At 39.9% G+C, this 23582-nt stretch overlaps 1 protein-coding gene across 1 annotated transcript in view; it reads right to left on the bottom strand.

Moving 5' to 3' along the window:
• Nucleotides 1–23582, bottom strand: part of PHTF1 (putative homeodomain transcription factor 1) — a 71839-nt gene that overhangs the window by 42501 nt on the left and 5756 nt on the right. The window contains exons 4-5 of the mRNA XM_068963942.1: nt 978–1047; nt 384–542 (exon numbers count right to left, since the gene is read on the bottom strand). Of these exons, the coding sequence (XP_068820043.1) occupies nt 384–542; nt 978–1047 (229 nt within the window). The remainder of the gene's footprint in view (nt 1–383; nt 543–977; nt 1048–23582) is intronic.

The following is a 23582-nucleotide window of genomic DNA, read 5'->3' as shown; positions in this document are numbered from 1 at the left end:
CAAGCCTGAAGTTCAGCAGAGGTCAGTCTGAAAATACTACTTTGAGAATCACCTTGTTAAAGGAACAAGGCTTGATAAGAGTACCTAGAGAAAAGAATCTGGGATCTAACCTTGAGGATTCAAAGCTCAGTCAGAAGAAAAGTTTACAAAGGTCTGGTCAATGAGACAGGTGGAAAGAAATTAAAGAGAGAAGAGTTAGACAATCATATCTGCTCTCTCTGAACAAATAAATTTAAGATGATCTCCTAATAGTGAATGTCCCTTCATTTTTTTGTACATGAAACCATCAAATGAAAGGATAAATATAAGAACAGTAAGGTCTGCATGACGTAATAGCATAAGCAGCAAAAAGAAACTCAGTTTATCCAAACTTCTCCAATTACCTTGCATGAGGTAAAGCAGTAGCAGCCAAACAAAGATTCTTAAAGAGGTAACTTGAATCCACCAATTGCTGAAAAGTGGAAAAAACACAACTCGAACAAGCCCCTTCCGAGTCAGAGATGTCCATGGAATTTCAGGTTTGGCTTTGGCAAATGTTGAGCCTTTAAATATACATAAAACAAAACATCAAACATTTTCATACACTAACGCCCACTTGTAACACTACACTAAAAACAAGTGAGAGCAAAAATCAGCACATAACTTGTTCAGTTAAAAAGAATCCACTTAGATGTTCCAGACATATACTAACCTCAGTCAGCCTCCTTTGAATGATATACAATATATTTTTCTTCATTACACAGCAGTAGGTCTCCAAGTTCATTTCTGTTTCACCCTCACGGAAACCTTGCAATTTACATAGCCACACAGTATTAAGCAAAGGGGAAAGAATGCTAAAGCCGGGATGATGAGGGAAGAACACTACTTTGGGGAATTAAAGTATACCATGTAGAGATGATATCTAAGAAGAATCTTTAGCACTCCAAGGAAATAACATAATGATACACCTACAAGAAACAAGTCAACTTAGAACTCACCTCTGATTAAGTCAACATCAATCAAGTCTGCCTTTATGTGACCCATCTTTTTTGGTTTGTTTTTGAAGCCCTAGAATTAAGCAAAACAAAAAAACAGAAATAAAGTTTTAAGAATCCCCTTTAAAACAAAAGATAAGCTTACATCTTTTTTCTCTATTCCTGACTCCCTTTTACTGGGTACATTTAATCCTAATGCTCCTTAAAGGAATCTGTTATTAGTATTTAAGTTTTATCAAGTAACACATGCATATTATTATCTTTAAAAATAATCAAACAGTACCAAAAGGTCAGTAAGTGAAAAATAGGTAGTCCCTAACCCACCTTACCCACTTCTCCCAATTTTATTCATTAAAACAAATAGCTTTCATCTTTTTTAGCCCTTTTTCTAGTTGTTCACTTACATAGGTCTAAATAATATGTTTATACTGCTATTTTTCAATTTATTGATTTTAAAAATCATCTATGCACTCCTAATATATGAGAATTAAGCTCTCTTACACAGCACTAACTCCTACAACCTAACTTCCACCTAAAAACATTTATCCTCACAATATAGTCAATTAATTTTGGGCAAATCAGTAATTATTTGTTTATGAATGATTCCTTGTGTGCTTTATTTTTCCATTTATTCTATGATGTCAGTGAAAATAATTTATCAGTTTCCAAATACTCAAATGCCAGAAAATTAAATAAGTCTTTTTTTCCTCTAAAGAAAAAAAAATTCCTGGAAACCCCCTTCCCAGGACCCTCTATCTTGCTGCTACAATTGGACGAGTTGCTGTCTGGGCCTGCTGCACGTCTATCAGCCCAGAACTTCTCACTCCCTGATACTCCCCTTCCCCGTCTCTGCAGGGAGTCACTGCTCTATCGGTGTTCTTGGGGCACATTCCTTTAGCAGCTTCCTGAGAAAAGGCATCACAGAAGATCCTGTTCTCAATCCTTGTATGTATGAAAAGTTTACTCTACCCTTATACTTGATTAAAAGTTACACTAGAGGATTCCCCTGGTGGTCTAGTAGTTAGGAATCTGCCTGCCAACGCAGGGGGGCATGGTCTGACCCCTGGTCCGGAGAGATTCCACTTGCTATGGGGCAATTTAAGCCCTTGTGCCACAGCTACTGAGTCCACACACCCTAGAGCCTGTTCTCTGCAACAAGAGAAGCCACAGCAATGAGACGCCTGCACACAGCAGTGCAGACCCAGTGCAGCCAGAACCAATAAAAATAAAAGAAGGCCACATTAGACGTAGAATTCTGAGTTGTTAATCATTTTCCTTCAGGAATTAAGACACTGTTTCATGGTTTTCTAGCTTCCAATGTTGCTGTTGCAAACTCCAATGCCATTCTGATTCCTGATCCTTTGAATGTAAATTCTTTCCTCTTAATCCTCACTTTATCCATGGTGTTCAGAATGATGTCTTTTTTTTTGTTTTGACAGAAGTAACATTCATGATAAATCATGTACTTTATTACATAATGATATGCCTTGATATGAGTCTTATCATTTACTGTGCTGAGAATGCCTTCCATATAGAAATACATGTCTTTCAGTTTTAGGGACATTTTCTTAAAATTTATATTTAAATTTCTTCTAAGACTTTTAACTTTTCTATTTTCTACCTCTTTTGTCTTTTTGTTCTGCTTTCTAGAAATTTCTTCAAATTCTTCTATTGAATTTTTCATTTTGGAGCAGAGACTGCCACCCTGTCCTGCCTGCCATGCCATCCACCACACATGTTTCAGACATATGCAAGCCTGTCTGAAAGAACCTTGTTTCAGACAGGCAAGCTCCCCCAACCATTAAGCCAGTGATGTCTCTGTCACTAACTCCAAGCTCTTTCTTTGGTCTGGAAGCTGCGCAGACCACAGACCTTGGAGGCCTGTGGGGTGCAGCGCAATAGAGGAGTGTGAACTCTAAGGAAAAACTATCCTTCACTGGAGTCCTAATGAAGTCCAGACAGGACACAGTGGTAAGTGTTGCAGAGAGATGTGAACTGATTCCAGGGTTGGTTTGTTGTTTGCTTTTGAAGCTAGACTTTGCCATATTTCACCATGGATTAAGTGGAGGGGAGGGTTAAGGAGAAGGTAGAAGCAAGTGTTTCTATTTTAGACAGCTAGAAACATTTATTAAAGTGGGAAAGCCAAGTGTCCCACATCTCACACGGTTTGCTGAACCCAGGGTGGGCAAGGTGTGAGTGGAGAAGCTGGAAGGAAACTTGAGGAGCCGCAGGAACTGCAGACCCATTTATTCTCCCTGGGCTCACAAGATGGCTGTAACACAGCCATGCTGTATCCTCTGATGGCTGACCCAGCAGACACAGCCAAAATGCAGCTGCAAGGGCTTCTCAGGTGAGCTAATATAGGCACAAAGAGCACAAGCAGCCCCGTGGCCAAGTGGGTATATCCTGATGCACACGCACAGTGCTGTAAATGATCTCAGCTATAACACAAGCATGTAAAGTCATTGTTTACAGAATGTGGGGTGAGAGGCCGTAGGGCAAGAGCACCAGGCCACCGCCATCTTGGCTAACTGCTCTTTTCCTACATTCCATCCCTTCAGGGTCTTTTGCCTCACAATATATGCACAGTCCATCTTCCGTGACAGTCCCTTCCTTGGTGAGTTGATGCTGACCCTTGGATCCACATCCCATAACAGCAGTACAGGCTACAACAAATAGCACTCGTCACCCAGGATACAACCTGAGACTCATGTTACCTACAAAAGCCCCCACAGGCATCAGGCCCACCCCTTCAAGAAGGGGATTTTTGTGCTGTTCACAGGTCACCCACATGATTACATTTCTAAAATGTGAGGACACAGAGGACACAGCTTTTATAATATACTGTTTTAAATCTACATCACAGGACAGAGCCTTTACAGTGAACACAACATCAACTTAACAGTTTCACTGATGCTGGACGCTTCCATTTCACCAAGTCTTCTGTAACCAGCCTGTGGCATACAGTTGGGCTATGCAGGTACCCTTGGGGAAGGACCTGGAACGTCCACTGGCATCCCTCCCAAGTGAATGCAAAGTGACACTGGCTCTCAGCTGTTATAGCTATAGAGAAAAAAGCATTAGCTGAGTCCACTACACAGAGCTAAGCGTCAAAGCGGCCCACAGTCATTCCCCATGAGCATCAGGCTTCTGAACAGGCCACACGGGGGAGTTAAACGGACCGGACTATAAGCGGATTGTACAACGTCCACTTTTGCCAGCTCGGCAATGGTGGCACCTGTTTCTTCATAGCCACCTGGTAGGTGATACTGTCTCACAGCTGTCACCCTCCAAGGCACTGGCAGTAACTGGGGGGGATGCTTTGTATAGCCCCTCACAACAGCCTTCACCACAGGCATTCAAAGATGAAACTCCCCCACAGAGGTCTATAACATTAAGACTTGCAGAACGTCTATCCCCAAAATACATTCTAGGATCAGGGACACATACATAGTATTCACCTGCACAGGGAGTCACCCAGTTTCTAATGGTAAGGACACAGCTCTTACCTTAACCATTTGGCTGCCACAGCCATCAATGTGTGCACTATGATCAGAAACTGTTCTGGCTCGCCATAAGCAAGCCTGCGTCCAGCACCGGTGTCAACCAGGGCCATTACTCTGTATATTAGCCAGTGACCAGTGAATAGCAAGTTCCACATGGGGCCTCCCATCCCCGCTTGGGCACTGTGGGCGGGCATGTTGGCCTGAGCCCTATTCAAAGTGGAAAAGGGCATCTGAAGGAGTACCCTTGGGCACCATAAAATATTTTAACTGAACTGTCCGTATCTCTTGCTGTGTATGCATCTCCCATTTGGTAAACTTCTGCTCGGTTCTCAGTTGCTTCCATAACTCTAGCAGTATGTGCTAAGTCAATTCAGTCATATCCAATTCTTTGCAACCCTATGGACTGCAGCCCACCAGGCTTCTCTGTCCATGGGATTCTCCAGGCAAGAATACTGGAGTGGGTTGCCATGCTCTCCTCCAGGTGGTTTTCCTGACTCAGGGATTGGGCCTGTGTCTCTTATGCCTCTTGCATTGGCAGGCAGGTTCTTTACCACTAGCACCACCTGGGAAGCCCCTCTAGGAGTATAGCATTGGGCTGTTTATCAATTTTATTTCTGTCAATTCCCACTGCCAGTAAATCGGCCCACATCTGCATTTACATCACCTGGACAGGGTCTTTACCAGATCGGTCCCCCTTCAGGATCTTCACACTCCTAAAACCTTTGGCCTGCCACCACCATCTATTTCTTCCAAGGTAGCTACCATCAAGGTGGCCTCATAGATGGGGCGCCCCACATACAGTGCAGAATAACAGATATCCAAAAGAGGTGAGCGGGGCATTGTTCAAAATAACATCTCACATGCTACCTATAAAATGCTTGTCATCTGAGCCTCAGGTATTTAGGTTAAACATCAACTGCTTCATGCCCAGCTCTCTCATCACTTGAGTCAGCATCTGGGAGCTCTCCCATGTTCGCCCACATTATGTGGATGGCAGCGTTAATCCATTCTATCAGGGTGGGTTTGGTTAGATGCATAAGCACTCTGCAACTTTTGTCTCAACAAGGGGTGAGTAGTTATGGATGCTAACTACTCTATCTCATCCCTGGAACAAATGATACCATCCACCCCTGCATCCCAGAGTTGCAAAAGCTAGGCTGCCAAGGGTTCCCCTTCTTTTGTTGAAACTGCTTACCCAAGTTGACCAACTCCATTTGAGTATATGGTCAATATGTTGTGAACTCAGTCACATTGGGGGCCCCTTGAGGATGTCCCCCCACCTTGAGCCATAGGTTGCTCATTCTTGACTTTCTATTGTACAACAGACCTTGCTGGCAAGTGGGGACCTGTGGTCTCAATGCTCATCATCGTTCAAGCTCCTTCCCTAGGAACTATACTCGGCATCTCAGCATCAAGCCCCCATAGCTTTGAACTATGTCTGTGAGCATCTGTGCTGTATATCAGTGTATTTTATGCATCTGATGGCAAAATATGTCCTAAGATAATTACTTCATCACTTTATGCTACTTTGGCTTACAAAAAGTTTCATAGGAATACTCTACTTTTTGATAATGGGGGAAACCTGTATATTCATATTTACTGAACATGTTTTATTTTATTAACACATAAAAAATGGTTTTACAGGAAAGACTCAGGATCTGAAAGTCATGATAACTTTGCTGTATATGATGACTCACAAGCAAATTTGTAAATTATCTTTTGTGTTTCAAAATCCTGGTTTGCCTAACAGTGTTATTTCATTAGTATTAATATGGAAAATTGTTTCAGAGGACTGGACAAAGAAGACATGGTACATATACAGAATGGAATATTACTCAACCATTAAAAAGAAGGGAATAATGCCATTTGAAACAAAGTGGATGAACCTAGACAGTGCCATACTGAGGGAAGTAAGTCAGACAGAGAAGGAGAAATATTATGGAATCTAAAAAGAAATGATACAAATGAACTTACAAAACAGAAGGAGACTCACAGACTTAGAGACTGAACTTATGGTTGCAGGGGGGCAGGGGCCAAGGATGGGAAGAAGGGAGAGGTAGGGAGTGTGGGATGGTCACGCACACACTGCTATATTTAAAATAGGTAGCCAACAAGGACCTACTGTACAGCACCTGGAACTCTGTTCAATGTTATGAGGCAGCCTGGATGGGAGGGGAGTTCAGGGGAGAATGGATACATGCATATGTATGGCTGAGTCCTTTTGCTGTTTACTTGAAACTATCACAACATTGTTTGTGAACTGGCTACACCCCAATACAAAATAAAAAATTTTAAAAAATAAGTAAAACTATTTTTAAAAGATGAATTTTAATTTTATGCTCAATCAACACTCATATGCTAGTTCCTGATTAAGTTTTTTAGATATTTAACCATTAAAATTATTATAAAAATAAAAGGTTAGAATAATTTGATGTTTCTCTATTTTAGATATTGAGCCAATATTGATCTTTAGTTCTGTTTGACTGAATAGATGCAGCCAAACAATTTCTTTAAGTGAAACCTATATTTCTATCCAATTAACTACAAACTGTATATTTTACAAAAAAAAAAAAAGGTTTAAAACTCTAAATGCAACATTAAAATCTTAAGAAGGAATCAAAGAAGGAATCAAATTTTGAAAATTAGACATTTCAGGGGCAAAAATAGCCCTCTAGAAAAAACATGTGCACTAATTTTGAAATATGCATAATATTCATGGGAATAACAATGACCTCGTGCTACATTTGAAATCAGAAATGAAAATTTTAAAAGCAAAAATATCATTGTATTGTATTCTACCAGACATAGGTCCTGTGGATATCTGCATCAGTACTATTCTAACTAAAGATGCTTAAAGTGCCTTAACTTTAGAGCCAAATTAATTTTTCTACTTTATTGCTTTCTAGATGTTCACCTACAATGTTACAGAATCAGAATTAGCATTAACTAGTGGCACCCCACTCCAGTACTCATGCCTGGAAAATCCCATGGATGGAGGAGCCTGATAGGCTGGAGTCCATGGGGTCGCTAAGAGTTGGACACAACTGAGCAACTTCACTTTCACTCTTCACTTTCCTGCATTGGAGAAGGAAATGGCAACCCACTCCAGTGTTCTTGCCTGGAGAATCCCAGGGACGGGGGAGCCTGGTGGGCTGCCGTCCACGGGGCCGCACAGAGTCGGACACGTCTGGAGCGACTCAGCAGCAGCAGCAGAAGTAGACACTGTATTATGAAACCCTTACTTAGCAATGGAAACACATTCATTCATTCTCTTAGTCAACAAGCACACAACACGCTTCTTCTCTAAGGCCAGACACGCTGCTTGAGCTCAGCATAGAGCAATAAAGAGGTCAAAGCATGGCTCCATCTTCAGAGTGTGCACAGCGCAGAAGGGAAACAGACAATAAAGCCGAATGTTTGAGTGTTCCTCAGGAAAATGTTCCCTGAACCTCCCTCACCACTTTTTCTTTCCTGCTGCTGCTGCTGCTAAGTCGCTTCAGTCGTGTCTGACTCTGTGCGACCCCACAGACGGCAGCCCACCAGGCTCCCCTGTCCCTGGGATTCTCCAGGCAAGAATACTGGAGTGGGTTGCCATTTCCTTCTCCAGTGCATGAAAGTGAAAAGTGAAAGTGAAGTCGCTCAAGTCGTGCCCAACTCTTAGGAGGACAAATTGGATTTGAATTAAAGATTTATTGAGCATGGCCCTGCCCACCAGAGCAAGACTCAGTTTTCCCCACAGCCAGTTCCTCCCATCAGGAAACTTACACAAGCCTCTTATCCTCATCCAACAGAGAACAGATAGAAGAAGCAAGACTATAATCCCACAGTCTCCAGAATGAAAACCACAATCACAGAAAGCTAACCAAAATGATCACATGGATCATAGCCATCTGGGACTCAATGAAGCTATGAGCCATGCCATGCAGACCCACCCAAGACAGATGGGTCATGGTGGAGAGTTCTGACAAAACATGGTCCACTGGAGAAGAGAAAGGTGAATCACTTCAGTATTCTTACCTTGAGAATCCCATGAACAGTATGAAAAGGCAGAAAGATATGACACTGGAAGATAAGCTGCCCAGGTCAGAAGGTGTCCAATATGCTACTGGGGAAGAATGGAGAAATAGCTCCAGAAAGAATGAAGAGGCTGAGCCAAAGAAGGAATGATGCTCAGCTGTGGATGTGTTTGGTGCTGAAAGGAAAGTCCAATGCTATAAAGAATGATACTGCATAGGAAGCTGGAATGTCAGGTCCACAAATCAAGGTAAATTGGACATGGTCAAGCAAGAGTTAGAATGAACATCAATACCTTAGGAATCAGTGCACTAAAATGGATGGGAAGGACAAATTTAATTCAGATAACCATTGTATCCACTACTGTAGGCAAGAATCCACTAGAAGAAGGGGAATAGCCTTCATAGTCAACAAGAGTCAGAAATGCAGTATTTGGGTTCAATTTCAAAAACGACAGAGTGATCTTGGTTTGTTTCCAAGGCAACCATTCAACATCACAGTAATCCAAGTCTATGCCCCAACCACTGATGCCAAAGAAGCTGAAGTTGAATGGTCCCATGAAAAACTACAAGACCTTCTAGAAGCAACATCAAAAAAAGACCTTTCCACTACAAGGGATTGGAATGCAAAAGCAGAAAGTCAAGAGATACTTGAAGTAACAGGCAAGTTCGGCTTTGGAGTACAAAATGAAGCAGGGCAAAGGCTAAGAGAGTTTTGCCAAGACTGGTCAGAGAAAATATCCTTTTCCAACAACACAAGAGATGACGCTACACATGAACATCAACAGACAGTCAATATCAAAATCAGATGGATCATATTCTTTGCAGCCAAAGATGGAGCAGCTCTATATAGTCAGCAAAAACAAGATCTGGAGCTGACTATACCTCAGCTCATGGGCTCCTTATTGCCAAATTCAGACTTAAATTGAAGAAAGTAGGGAAAACCACTAGGCCATTCAGGTACGACCTAAATCAAATTCCTTATGGTTATACAGTGGAAGTGACAAATCGATTTAAGGGATGAGAGCTGTTAGACAAAGTACCTGGAGAACTATGGATGGGAGGTTCATAACACTGTACAGGAGTTGGTGATCAAAAACATCTCCAAGAAAGAAGAAATGCAACAAGGCAAAGTGGCTGTCTGAGGAGGCCTTTCAAATAGCTGAAAAAGAAGAGAATTGGAAGGCAAAGAGAAAGGGAAAAATATACTGAAATGAATGCAGAGTTTCAGAGAACACTAAGGAGAGATAAGAAAGACTTAAGTGACCAATGCAAAGAAACAGAAGAAAACAACAGAATGGGAAAGACTAGAGATCTCTTCAAGAAAACTGGAGATACCAAAGAAACATTTCATGCAAAGATGAGCACAATAAAGGACAGAAATGGCAAGGACCTAACAGAAACAGAAGAGATTAAGAAGAGGTGGCAAGAATACACAGAAGAACTAAACAAAAAAGGTCATAATGACCTAGATAACCACCATGGTGTGGTCCCTCACCTACAGCAGATATCCTAGATTGTGAAGTCAAGTAGGCCTTAGAAAGCATTACTACAAACAAAGCTAGTGGAGGTGATGGAATTCCAGCTGACCTATTTCAAATCCTAAAATATGATGCTGTGAAAGTGCTGCATTTAATGTGTCTGCAAATTTGAAAAATTCAGCATTAGCCACAGGACTGGAAAAAGTCAGTTTTCATTCCAATCCCAAAGAAGGGAAATGGCAAAGAATGTTCAAACTACTGCACATGCTAGGAAGGTTAAGCTCAAAATTCTTCAAACTAGACTTCAACAGTAAACTGAGAACTTGCAGATGTACAAGCTGGATTTAGATGGCAGAGGAACCAGAGATCAAATTGCCAGCATCTGCTGGATCACAGAGAAAGCAAGTGACTTCCAGAAAAACATCTACGTCTGCTTCATTAACTACACAAGAGCCTGTGACTATGTGGATCACAACAAACTGGAAAATTCTTAAAGAGATGGGAATACCAGACCACCTTGCCTGCCTCCTGAGAAACTGTATGCAGGTCAAGAAGTAACAGTTAGAACTGGCATGGAACAACAAACTGGCTCAAAATTGGGAAAGGAGTACAACAAGGTGCATACTGTCACCCTGCTTGTTTAACTTCTATGCAGAGCACACCATGCGAAATGCCAGGCTGGATAATTCATAAGCTGGAATCAAGACTGACAGGAGAAATATCAACAATCTCAGATATGCAGTTGATACCACTCTAATGGCAGAAAGAAAGCAAAGAGGAACTAAAGACCCTCTTCATGAAAGTGAAAGCAGAGAGTGAAAAGGCTGGCTTAAAACTCAACATTCAAAAAACTAAGATCATGGCATCTGGTCCCATCACTTCATGGCAAACAGATGGGGAAAAATTGGGAACAGCGTCAGATTTTATCTTCTTGGGCTCCAAAATCACTGCAGACAGTGACTGCAGCCACAAAATAAAAGATGCTTGAAAAAAAAGCTGTAACAAACCTAGACAGCATATTAAAAAGCAGAGACATCACTTTGCAGACAAAGGTCCATATAGTCAAAGCTATGGTTTTTCCAGTAGCCTTGTATGGGTATGAGAGTTGGACCATATAGAAGGCTAAGCACCGAAGGATTGATGTTTTCAAACTGTGGTGCTAGATAAGAGTCTTGCAAGTCCCTTGGACTGCAAGATCAAACTAGTCAATCTGAAAGAAAATCAACCCTGGGTAGTCATTGGAAGGACTGATGCTAAAGCTGAAACTCCCAATATTTTGGCCACCTGAGGTAAAAAGCTGACTCAGTGGAAAAGACCCTGAAGCTAGAAGAGATTTGAGGGCAAGAGCAGAAGGGGACGTCAGAGAATGTGACGGCTGGATGGCCTCATCAACTCGATGACATGAGTTTGAGCAAACTCCGGGAAAAGGTGAAGGACAGGGAAGTCTAGCATGCTGCAATCCACGGGGAACAGTCAGACACAACTTAGTGACTGAACAACAAAAAGAAGAGGACCAAAGTCATTAAGAAATTGATGATCAGGACTTCCTTGGTGGTCTAGTGGTTTAGACTTCGCTTCCAATGCAGGGGATGTGGGTTTGATCCCTGGTTGGGAAGCTAAGATCCCACATGCTTCACTGTTGATGTTCAGTCGCTCAGTCATATCCAACTCTTCGCAACCCCATGGACTGTAGCACGCTGGGAGAAATATCAATAACCTCAGATATGCAGATGACATTACCCTAATGCCAGAAAGCGAAGAAAACTAAAGAGCTTCTTGATGAGGATGAAAGAGGAGAAAGAAAAAGCTGGCTTAAAACTCAACATTCAAAGAACTAAGATAATGGCATCTGATACCATCACTTCATGGCAAACAGATGGGGAAAAATGGCAACAGTGACAGACTATTTTCTTGGGCTCCAAAATTATATGTTTCATGGTCCAAAAAAAAAGTAATTGATGACCACCGTTCTTGAGTCAGATTAGAAAGTCACTAGATACTTTCATATGTGATTGTGCTGAAGAAGAACAAAAAACACTTATGCCATGCTTTTGTTTTAGGGTCTGTCAGCTTGATCCTGCACATTCTATAGTAGGTATATGAAGAAGCAACATTTGCCAGGCACTATTCTAAGCACTGTACATAAGCTTCGAAACCATACCTCTTATGTCTCCTGTATTGGCAGGTGGGTTCTTTACCACTAGCGCCCCTTGGGAAGCCCCTATTACATAAACATATTAATTTAATTCACTTAGTCCTCACAACTGTCCTGTGAGACAGAGAGCTTTATTATCTTCACTTTATACATGAGGAAAAGCAAGGCACAGAGACTAACACGTTCATTCTCCCTAATAACCACTACACATCCTGCCCTTCATGATACAGTACAAAATGCATTCCTAATCACTGTAGGAAGAGGTCTGCAAGCCTCTGAAAGGTTCAATGGGACTAAACTTTGGGAGCTGTGAGTGAACGTCCCTCTTGGCCACAACCCAGGGCCACAACCTCACAGCCCAGGAAACAATTAAAGGAGGAAACTAGATGCCCTTGCACTCGCTTCTACAGCAGTGGCCTGGAAATTTTCTGCAGAACCGAGGTACAGCTGTATTTAGCCCACTCTATTGTTTGTACCCCAAAGAGCAGTGTACCGTCATCAAAGCTCAGAACCACCTGACCAACGCAGTTCTCACTTCTAGGCAGAGGAACTAAAGCACTCAAATACTGATGCAGTACTGCTGGACTCCATATTTAACGAGGAATAAAAGACAAGTGAAACCCTGCTACACAACTCTCTCAGTGTGCTGAAATGTTCGCTTTACTGCCACTGATTCTATACTACTGTATAGTAGTCAGGCACAAAGAGGGAAGTCATCTGGTTTACAATAGATGACGAACAACGAAACAACAATTACAAGGCAAGTACAGCATAATAGGAATATGTGTAAAGGACACCTAACTCAGATTTAAGAAGGCAAAGGAAGATTTCTAAAAGAAGATAATACCCAACCCAAGACTTGGAAGGGTGTATACAAATTTGCAAAGAAACGATATGAGCTGTAGCAAAAGGGGAAATTAAGTATATGAAGGCTTCCCTGGTGGCTCAGTGGTAAACAAGCCACCTGCCAATGCAGGAGATCAGAGTTTGATTCCTGGTCCTGGAAGATCCCACATGCCACCGAGCAACTTCGCTTGTGCATCAAAACTATTAAGCCTGTGCTCTAGAGCCCAGGAGCCACAACTACTGAGCCCATGTGCCCTCCCAGAGCCCGTGCTCCACAAGAGAAGCCATCGTAATGAGAAGCCTGCACGTCACAACTACAGAGGAGCCCCCGCTCACTGCAACTTAGGAGAAAGGCCCTTGCAGCAACAAAGAACCAGCACAGTCAAAAATACACAAACAAAATTACTCATCGAAAAACTAAAAGTATAAGAGAAGACCTAGAAACAAGACAGCATGACAAAAACTAAATATAGGAGATGGAAAGTGTGCACATCAACATTTTAGGAATCAGTGAACTAAAATGGACAGGAATGGGCAAATTTAATTCAGATGACCATTATACCTACTATTGTGAGCAAGAATCCCATAGAATGAATGGAATAGCCCTCATAGTCAACAAGAGTCCAAAATGCTATACTTAGGTGCAATCTCCAAAACAATAGAATGATCTTGGTGTGTTTCCAAGGCAAACCGTTTAACATCACATAGACAATCAGTCTATGCCCCAAGCACTTACGCTGAAGATACGAAGTTAAATGGTTCTATGAAGACATACAATAAAAAGATGTCCTTTTTATCATAGGGGATTGGAATGCCAAAGTAGGAAGTCAAGAGATACTTAGGGGAGTAACAAGGCAAGTTTAGCCTTGAAGTACAAAACAAAGCAGTGCAAAGGCTAATAGAGTTTTGCCAAGAAAATGCACTGGTCATATCAAACACCCTTTTCCAACAACACAAGAGACGACTCTACACATCAACGTTACCAGACAGTTAATATCAAAATCAGACTGATCATATTCTTTGCAGTCAAACATGGAGAAGCTCTAAATAGTCAGCAAAAACAAGACCTGGAGCTGACTGTAGGATGATCATGAGCTCCTTATTGCCAAATTCAGACTTAAATTGAAGAAACTAGGGAAAATCACCAGGCCATTCAGATATGACCTAAATCAAATCCCTTATGATTATACAGTGGAAGTGACAAATCAATTCAATCAATTAGATCTGATAGACAGACTGCGTGAAGAACTATGGATGCAGGTTCGTAACACTGTACAGGAGGTGGTAATCAAAACCATCCCCAAGAAAAAGAAATGCAACAAGCCAAAGTGGTTGTTTAAGGAGGTCTTTCAAATAGCTGAGAAAAGAAGAGAAGCAAAAAGATAAACAAGAAAGGGAAAGATGTACCCAACTGAATGCAGAGTTTCAAAGAATAGCAAGGAAAGATAAGAAAACCTTCTTAAGTGAACAATGCAAAGAAATAGAGGGAAACAATATAATGGGAAAAACTAGAGATCGCTTCAAGAAAATTGGAGATACCAAGGGAACATTTCATGCAAAGATGGGCACAATAAAGGACAGAAATGGCAAGGACCTCACAGAAACAGAAGAGATTAAGAAGAGATGGCAAGAATACACAGAAGAACTATACAAAAAGGTCATAATGACCCAGATAACCATGATGGTGTGGTCACTCACCTAGAGTCTGACATCCTGGAATGTGAAGCCAAGTGGGCCTCAGGAAGCATTACCACAAACAAAGCTAGTGGAGGTGATGGGATTCCAGCTGAGCTATTTCCAATCCTAAAAGATGATGCTATTAAAGGCTGTACTCAATATGCCAGGAAATTTGGAAAACTCAGCAGTGGCCAAGTGCTGGAAAAGGTCATTTGCATTCCAATCCCAAAGAAGGGCAGTGCCAACGAATGCTCAAACTACTGTACAACTGCACTCATTTCACATGCTAGTAAGGTTATACTCAAAATCATTCAACCCAGGCTTTACCTGTATATGAACCAAGAACTTGCAGATGTACAAGCTGGATTTAGAAAAGGCAGAGGAACCAGAGTTCAAATTGCCAACATTTATTGGATCATAGAGAAATCAGGGAATCCCAGAAAAACATCTACTTCTGCTTCATTGACTACACAAAAGCCCTTGACTGTGTGGATCACAACGAACTGTGGAAAGTTCTTAAAGAGATAAGAATAACAAACCACATTATCTGTCTCCTGAAAAACCTGTATGCAGAACTGGACATGGAATAATGGACTGGTTTAAAATTGGGAAAGGAGTATATCAGGCTGTATATTGTCACCTTGCTTATTTAACTGATATGCAAAGTACATCATGCAAAATGCTGGGCTGGAAGCATCACAAGCTGGAATCAAGATTGCCAGGAGAAATATCAATAATCTCAGATACAAAGATTATACCACTACCATGCTAATGTCATTTCAACTAGATGAAGCCTCCATTAAAAACCTCAATAGTCTGTATAGAGTTCAGAGAGCTTCCAGGTTAGTGAACATACACACCAGTAGGATAACATACCCCAAACTCCACAGGGACAGAAGCTCCTGTGCTCAGGACTCTCCCAGACCTCACCCTAAGTATCCCTTCATCTAGCTATTCATCTGTACCCTTTATCATATTATTTAATAAAGTGACAGTTGTTTGAGTAAGTGTTTCCCTGAGTTGTGTGAACCACCCTAGGAAATTAATCAAACCCGAAGAGAAGGTTATGGGAACCCCTGACTTGTAGCCAAACTGGACAGAAGTTGGGGGTAGCCTAGGACCTACTTCGTGCAGTTGGCATCCCAAGTGGGACAGGAATCAACCTGTGGGATCAAGGCCTTTACCTGCAGGAGCTGACACTATTTCTAGGCACACAGTGTCACAACTGGGTTGAACTGCAGGACACCCAGCTGGTGTCACAGAGAATTGCCTGGTGTGGGAAAAACTTCCATACATTTGGTGACCAGGGAGACTCACAAGAGAAACACAGGAAGCAGACTGAATTGAATTTCTCTAAATTTAGTTCTGAAATTTCATTATAATGCTGATGACTCAAAAGATCCTTTTGATCTGTAAATGTGTCTATTTCAGTCCTGGGAAGTTTTTAAAATATTATTTATTTGATAATTACTTCTCCTCCTTGTATTTCTTTCTCCTGGAACACATACTAGTTGTTTTTCTGGGAAATGACCTCGTTTGTCTTCCAACTTTTCTACTGAATTTATTTTTGTTACTTTTATTTTCTGGTGCTCTTTTTCATTTTTAGACTTTAAAAAAATATAGTATCCAGTACTTTAAATATATTAATTGTATCTTTAAAAATAGTATTCCTAAAATTCCTGATCACTTTCTAAAATCTCTTTCCATCTTTTTTTATAGGTCTCAGATATTTGAGCATTTTCAATTATCCATTTACACTTAAGAGCAAGGCACTATCATGCTGAATACCCATTCAGTGCGCAGTGGAGCGGGGCAAGGGAGGCTCTTGTTGAACAGTGGCTTCACTGTAGAGGGTAGCCAGACATTTCACTTCCAATATCTTTAAGCATTTTCGGTCAGCTTGTGCAAAAAGAAATTCCAGTCTTCTGTTTAGAGATTATAAACCTGGCCACCAGCCTTTTACTTGATCTCCTATACCAGTCCATTATTTCACCTCATTTGCATTTGTGTATGGTATTCTGGAATCTGGAACTTCTCTGGTTCAGCCTCTCCATAAAGCAAACTTCAGTCTTCTGTCAATGGAAGATAAGGGTGGCTGCGAGGTTGTGGAGAATGAGGAGGATCTGAGGATAGGTCTATTGCCCCTAATACATATGCTCAAACAATTCTACTTTCGGTTCTACAATACCTTACACCTGCAGATAGACCTGGTGCATCTAATTCCTGAGTCTTTCAGAAATTAAATACAGGGACTTTCTTCCCTTAACTTTTAAACCGAACAATAGTTGATGTATAATATTGTATAAGTTGCTGCTAAGTCACTTCAGTTGTGTCCGACTCTGTGCAACCCCATAGACGGCAGCCCACCAGGCTCCTCCGTCGATTCACAATTTTTAAAGGCTATACTCCATTTAGGGAATTAAGAGGTGCAAACAATTATCTATAAAATAAGCTGCAAGGATATATTGTACAACCCGAAGAATATAACAAATATTTTAAAATAAATGGAGTATGCTGCTGCTAAGTCATGTCAGTCATGGAGCCTGGTGGGCTGCAGTCCATGGGGTCGCAAAGAGTCACACACGACTGAGCGACTTCAGTTTCCCTTTTCACTTTCATGCACTGGAGAAGGAAGTGGCAACCCACTCCAGTATTCTTGCCTGGAGAATCCCAGGGACGGGAGCCTGGTGGGCTGCCGTCTATGGGGTCACACAAGAGTCGGACACAACTGACATGACTTAGCAGCAGCATACTCCATTTATAGTTATTTTAAAATATTTGCTATATTCTTCGGGTTGTACAATATATCCTTGCAGCTTATTTTACAGATAATTGTTTGCACCTCTTAATTCCCTACTACCATATTGCCCCTCTCTTATTCCCTCTCCCCACGAGTAATCACTAAATACAGGTGTTCTAAAACAGGAAGTTTAAACTTACATTTCTTTCAGTTTTGAGGGCTGATTTTTTTCTTATTTATTATAATATTAGAGGAGTTTCAGAAGAAACCAGATAGAGATTAATGTACATATGTCAACTGTCATCTTTAATGAGGAGTCTTATCTGTCATGTACCCACCATTCCCACTCAAGAAATAAAATGTTACAAATACAGCTGAAATCACCTCTGTGTTTATGATTAGCCATTTAAAATTTTCTAGGTGTAAAATCATATTTTCAAATACTGATTTTTTTATATTCCAAAATTAATTAGAGAAATGAAGGAAAATTTTAAAATATTTTAAAAACAAAGATAATAGTAATTAGAATGCTTTGCTAATCTTAACAAATATCTCAGACAGCATGTTAAGTAGTAATAGAGACCATTCTTGTTTTATTCTTTTGGTCGGGGAGGGGGACCAAGTTGAGCTTCATCACTGAAAATAATCTTAGATTTAATATATTCTCTTAATTAAAAATTTTAGAAGACAAATTTCATTGCAAATATATATGAATTTCTTGTGTACTACATTATGATTGCTCCTGTTTTTTTTCTATTGGTGTGATTTAAGAAAATAGCCATATTGAGGTATAATTAATACTGTGCAAAACTCATTCATCTTTAGTTGTAGTTTTAGTAATAACCTGGTATACTTCTGGTAAATTTAGAGAGTCGTGCAACCATTATCATGTTCAAATTTTAGAACATTTCCATCACCTGAAAATAAGAATGGCAATAAATCTGTATTCCTATCCCCCAGCAATAGGCAAACACATATCTGCTCTCTATTTCTACAGATTTGCCTTTTCAGAAATTTCATGTAAACTGAATCACAGAATATAGTCTTTTTGTCTGGCCCCTTTTACATACATAACATTTTTGAGGTTCATCATGTTGTAGCATGTATCAACAATTTTTATTGCTGAGTCATATTCCATTGTATGGATATAATACATTTATTTATCTACTCACAAGTTGATAGACATTTGGACTTTCTTCTAGTTTTTTGGTAATTAGGAATAGTATTGCTATGAATATTTGAACACGTTCCTATGTTTTTATTTCTCTCGCATAGGTACTATATGGAAATGTTGGGTCATATGAGAAGTATGTATTTAAATTTTTAAGAAACCATTAAACTAATTTCCACTTTCCATTCCCACCAGCAGTGTATGATAATTCTAGTTCCTCTATGTCCTGGCCAACATCTGGTAAGGTTAGTCTTTTTAATTTTGGTCATTATAACAGGTGAAGTGAACAATGCAAAGAAATAGAGGAACACAATAGAATGGGAAAGACTAGAGGTCCCTTCAAGAAAATGAGAGATTCCAAACGAACATTTCATGCAAAGATGGACACAACAAAGGACAGAAACAGTATGGACCTAATAAAAGCAGAAGGTATTAAGAGGTGGCAAGAATACACAGAAGAACTGTACAAAAAAGGTTTTAATGACCCAGATAACCACGATGGTGTTATCAGTCACCTAGAGCCAGACATCCAACTGGGCCTTAGTAAACATTACTATGAACAAAGCTACTGGAGGTGATGGGACTCCAGCTGAGCTATTTCAAATCCTGAAAGATGATGCTGTTAAAGTGCTGCATTCAACATGCTAGCAAATTTGGAAAACTCAGCCTTGGCCACAAGACTGGAAAAGGTCAGTTTTTGTTCCAATTCCAAAGAAGAGCAATGGCAAAGAATGTTCAAAATACCACACAACTGCACTCATTTCACATGCTAGCAAAGTAATGTTCAAAATTCATCAAGCTAGACTTTGACAGTACCTGAAACAAGAACTTCCAGATGTACAAGCTGGAAGAGGCAGAGGAATCAGAGATCAAATTGCCAACAACCATCAGATCACAGAAAAAGAAAGGGAACTCCAGAAAAACATCTACTTCTACTTCATTGGCTATGCTAAAGCCCTTGACTGTGTGAATCACGACAAACTGTGGAAAATTCTTAAAGAGGTGGGAATACCAGACAACCTTACCTGACTCCTGAGAAACCTGTATGCAGGTCAGGAAGCAACGGTTAGAACCAGACATGGAACAATGAACTGATTCAATATTGGGAAAGGAGTACATCAAGGCTGTATACTGTCACCCTGCTTATTTAACTTACATGCAGAGTACATCATGTGAAATGCAGGGCTGGATGAAGCACAAGCTGGAATCAAGACTGCCAGAACTATCAATAACCTCAGATATACAGATGACACCACCCTAATGGCAGAAAGCGAAGAGGAACTAAAGAGCCTCTTGATGAAGGTGAAAGAGGAGGGTGAAAAAGCTGGCTTTAAAGTCAACATTCAAAAAGTAAGATTATGGCATCCAGTCCCATCACTTCATGGCAAATAGATGGGGAAACAGTGACAGGCTTTATTTTCTTGGGCTCCAAAATCACTGTGGACGGTGACTGAAGCCATGAAATTAAGTCATTTGCTCCTTGGAAGAAAAGTTACAGCAAACCTAAACAGCATATTAAAAAGCAAAGATACCACTTTGCCAACAAAGGTCAATAGTCAAAGCTATGGTTTTCCCAGTAGTCATGTATGGATGTGAGAGGTGGACCATAAAGAAGGCTGAATGACAAAGAATTGATGCTTTAGAACTGCGGTGCTGGAGAAGACTCTTGAGAGTCCCTCGGACAGTAAGGAGATCAAACCAGCCAATCCTAAAGGAAATCAGTCCTGAATGTTCATTGGAAGGACTGATGTTAAAGCTCTAATCGTTTGGCCACCTGATGCGAAGAGTCGACTTGTCGGAAAAGACCCTGAGGCTAGAAAAGATTGAGGGTAGGAAGAGAAGGGGGTGACAGAGGATGAGATGGTTGGATGGCATCATCGACTCAATGGACATGACTTTGAGCAAACTCTGAATGACAGTGAAGGACAGGGAAGCCTGGCATGCTGCAATCCATAGGGTTGCAAAGAGTCGGACATAACTGAGTGATTGAACACAACAAACAGGTGTATAATAGTATCTCGCTGTGGTTTTAATTCATACTTCGCTAGTAACGTTGAGCATCTTTGGACAGGCCCAATCATTTCAGCTATTGTCTTTAGTGATATATCTATTCAAATCTTCTGCCCATTGTTAAACTGGGTTTTTCGTCTTCTGAGTTGTAGGAGTTATGTATCATAGGTACAAATGCTCCACATATTAATAAGTGTACGATTTGAAAATATTTTCTCACAGTCCATGGCTTGCTTTTTTAAAATGGGATATTTTGAAGAAAGGTTTTAATTATCGATGAAGCCAAATTTATCACATTTTTTTCTTTCATAGCCATTTTTCTAAGAAATCTTTGCCTATGTTAAGGTAAGAACGATCTTCTATGTTTTCTTTTACAAAACCTCAGACTTTCAGTTCTTACACTTAAGCCCACAATCCTTTTTAATTAATTTTTATATACAGTGTGAGGTAAGAATTAAAAGTTTATTTTTATATATGTGGATATCCAGCTGTACCAGCACCATTTGTTGACAAGAATATCATTTCTCATTGAATTGTTTTGGGATCTTTGTCAAACTCAATTTATCAAAACTGTAAGGATTTATTTCTAGATTTTCTATTCTGTTCCATTGATCTATTACTCATGTCAATACTATACTATCTGCAGTAAATCTTGGATCCAGTGAAGTGAAAGTTGCTCCGTCATGTCCAACTCTTTGCAACCCCATGGACTATAGAGTCCATGGAATTCTCTAGGCCAGAATACTGAAGTGAGCAGCCTTTCCCTTCTTCAGGGGATCTTCCCAACCCAGGGATCAAACCCAGGTCTCCAGCATTGCAGGCAGATTCTTTACCAGTTGAACCACAAGGGAAGCCCTTGGGATGCAGTAAGCCTTCAAATTCTGTTCTTCTTAAAGTTATCCTGAATGTTCTAGGTCTTTTGCCTTTCCTGATCAACCTTAGAATTAGCTTATCAATTTTTACCAAAAGAAAAAGAAGACTGTTGGAATTTTAAAGGGATTATAATGAATCTACAGATATTAATATATTTAAAGAGGATTCCCATCTGTAGGGAACAAGGTATAAAGAAGGTTGAGAAGTGCTTGCAAACGAGACTCTCAACCAGGGCTGAACATTCTTGCAAACGAGATGTTCTGCCCAGTGTAGGGAACTAGGTTTAAGGAAGGTTGAGAAGTGCTTGCAAACGAGACTCTCAACCTGAGCTGAACATTCTTGCAAACGAGATGTTCAGCTAAGAATCCTATTTGTTCCCGTGGGAAAAGAACATTTCTTGCACACAAGGATGTTTCTCTGATTCCTCAAAAGGAACAGACCCTGGGACAAAACGGATTCTAAGTTGATAAAAAAGTTCCCCAAAACAAAGTCTTAGCTGCAGTAAATAAGTCAAGGTAAAGGTTATCTTGCCCTGCGCCTGCGCACTGTATAGTCTCTGAATCCTAGTGCTTGGCAGCTTGCCCTGTAGGTTGTTGTGCAAGGGATATAAAATAAAGTAGCTGTAAGAAGCAAGCGTTAAAATATAAAGATTTAAACCACTCTGCAGTGTTGGTGTTTCATTCCGTCGCCAGCACCATCTTAACAATGTTAGGCCTTTCAGATCCCAAACATGAAATATTACTCCATTTCTTCAGATCCTTAATTTTTCTTAGCAATGTTCTGTAGTTTTCAGTGTACAGGTCTTATATATGCTATGTTAAACTTACTCTTAAGTATTTTACTATTTTTGATACTACTGTGAATAAACTGTTTTCTTAATTTCATTTTTGGAACACTCATTGCTCGTACACAGAGATACAAATCATTTTTGTATATTGATTTTAAATCTAGAGGCTTTGCTAAACTCATTTATTGTTAGTAATGTCAGGATTTTCTAAATATGGGATCAAGTCATCATGAATAAAGGCAATTTTCATTTTCTTTTGCATCTCAATGCCTTTTACTTCTTTTCCTTGCTTTACTGCACAGGCTAGAATCCCTAGTACAATGTTAAATAGATGTTAAGAGCAGACATCTTGCTTTGTTCCTGATTTGAGAGACAAAGCACTTGTCTTTAATCCCTAACTATAGTGGGTTTTTTATAGACATCCTTTGACAGACAGAAAAAATTACTATTTCATCAGTAATGGGCATCGAATTTTGTCAAATGTTTTTTGTCTCTATTAAAAAAATCATGTGATTTTATCCTTTATTCCATTAATATGGTATATTATATCATCTTCAAATTTTAAACTAATGACACATTTCTCAGATATCCCACTTGGTCACAGATAATCCATTCTGTATGTTATTGAATTTGGTTTGCTGATATTTTATTAAAGATTTTTACATTTTGGGGCCAATGTATATGTTTAAGACAAATTTTCTTTTCTTTTTTTTTTTAAATAAATCAGTATGATAGTTATTAAAAACTCTGTATTATGTCTCAGGTAGGACTTTTTCTTTCAGTTTTATTGAGATATAATTGACATACAATACTATGTTAAGTTTACGGTACAGAGCATAATGATATGACTTATATACATTATGAACCACAATAAATTTAGTGAACATCTACCATCTGATAGATACAAAATTTAAAAAATAGAAAAAAAATTTTTTCCTTGTGATGTAAACTTAGGATTAACTCTGTTAACAACTTCCATATATAACATATAGAAGCATTATTTATGGTTTATCATGTTGTACATTACATTCCTAGCACTAATTTATCTTATAATTGGAAGTTTCTATCTTCTGACTGCCTTCATCCAATACTCCTCCCTCAATTCCCCACCCCTGGTAATCACATACCTGATCTCTTTTTCTCTGAGTTGGTTTTTGAAATATAATTGACCTAAAACAGTATGTTATTATACAACATAGTAATTTCATATCTTTATACAGTTCAGGATGATCCTTAAGTCTAATTATCATCTTTCCATGCAAAGATATTACATAATTACTGACTATATTCCCCACACTACATTTCATACTAGCGACTCATTCATTCTGCAACCGGAAGTTTGTACCTCT

This window comes from Capricornis sumatraensis, chromosome 2, assembly GCF_032405125.1.
Source record: "Capricornis sumatraensis isolate serow.1 chromosome 2, serow.2, whole genome shotgun sequence".
NCBI lineage: Eukaryota > Metazoa > Chordata > Mammalia > Artiodactyla > Bovidae > Capricornis > Capricornis sumatraensis.
Note: the sequence above shows the minus strand (reverse complement) of the source record. Positions and strands in the feature narration are given on the sequence as shown.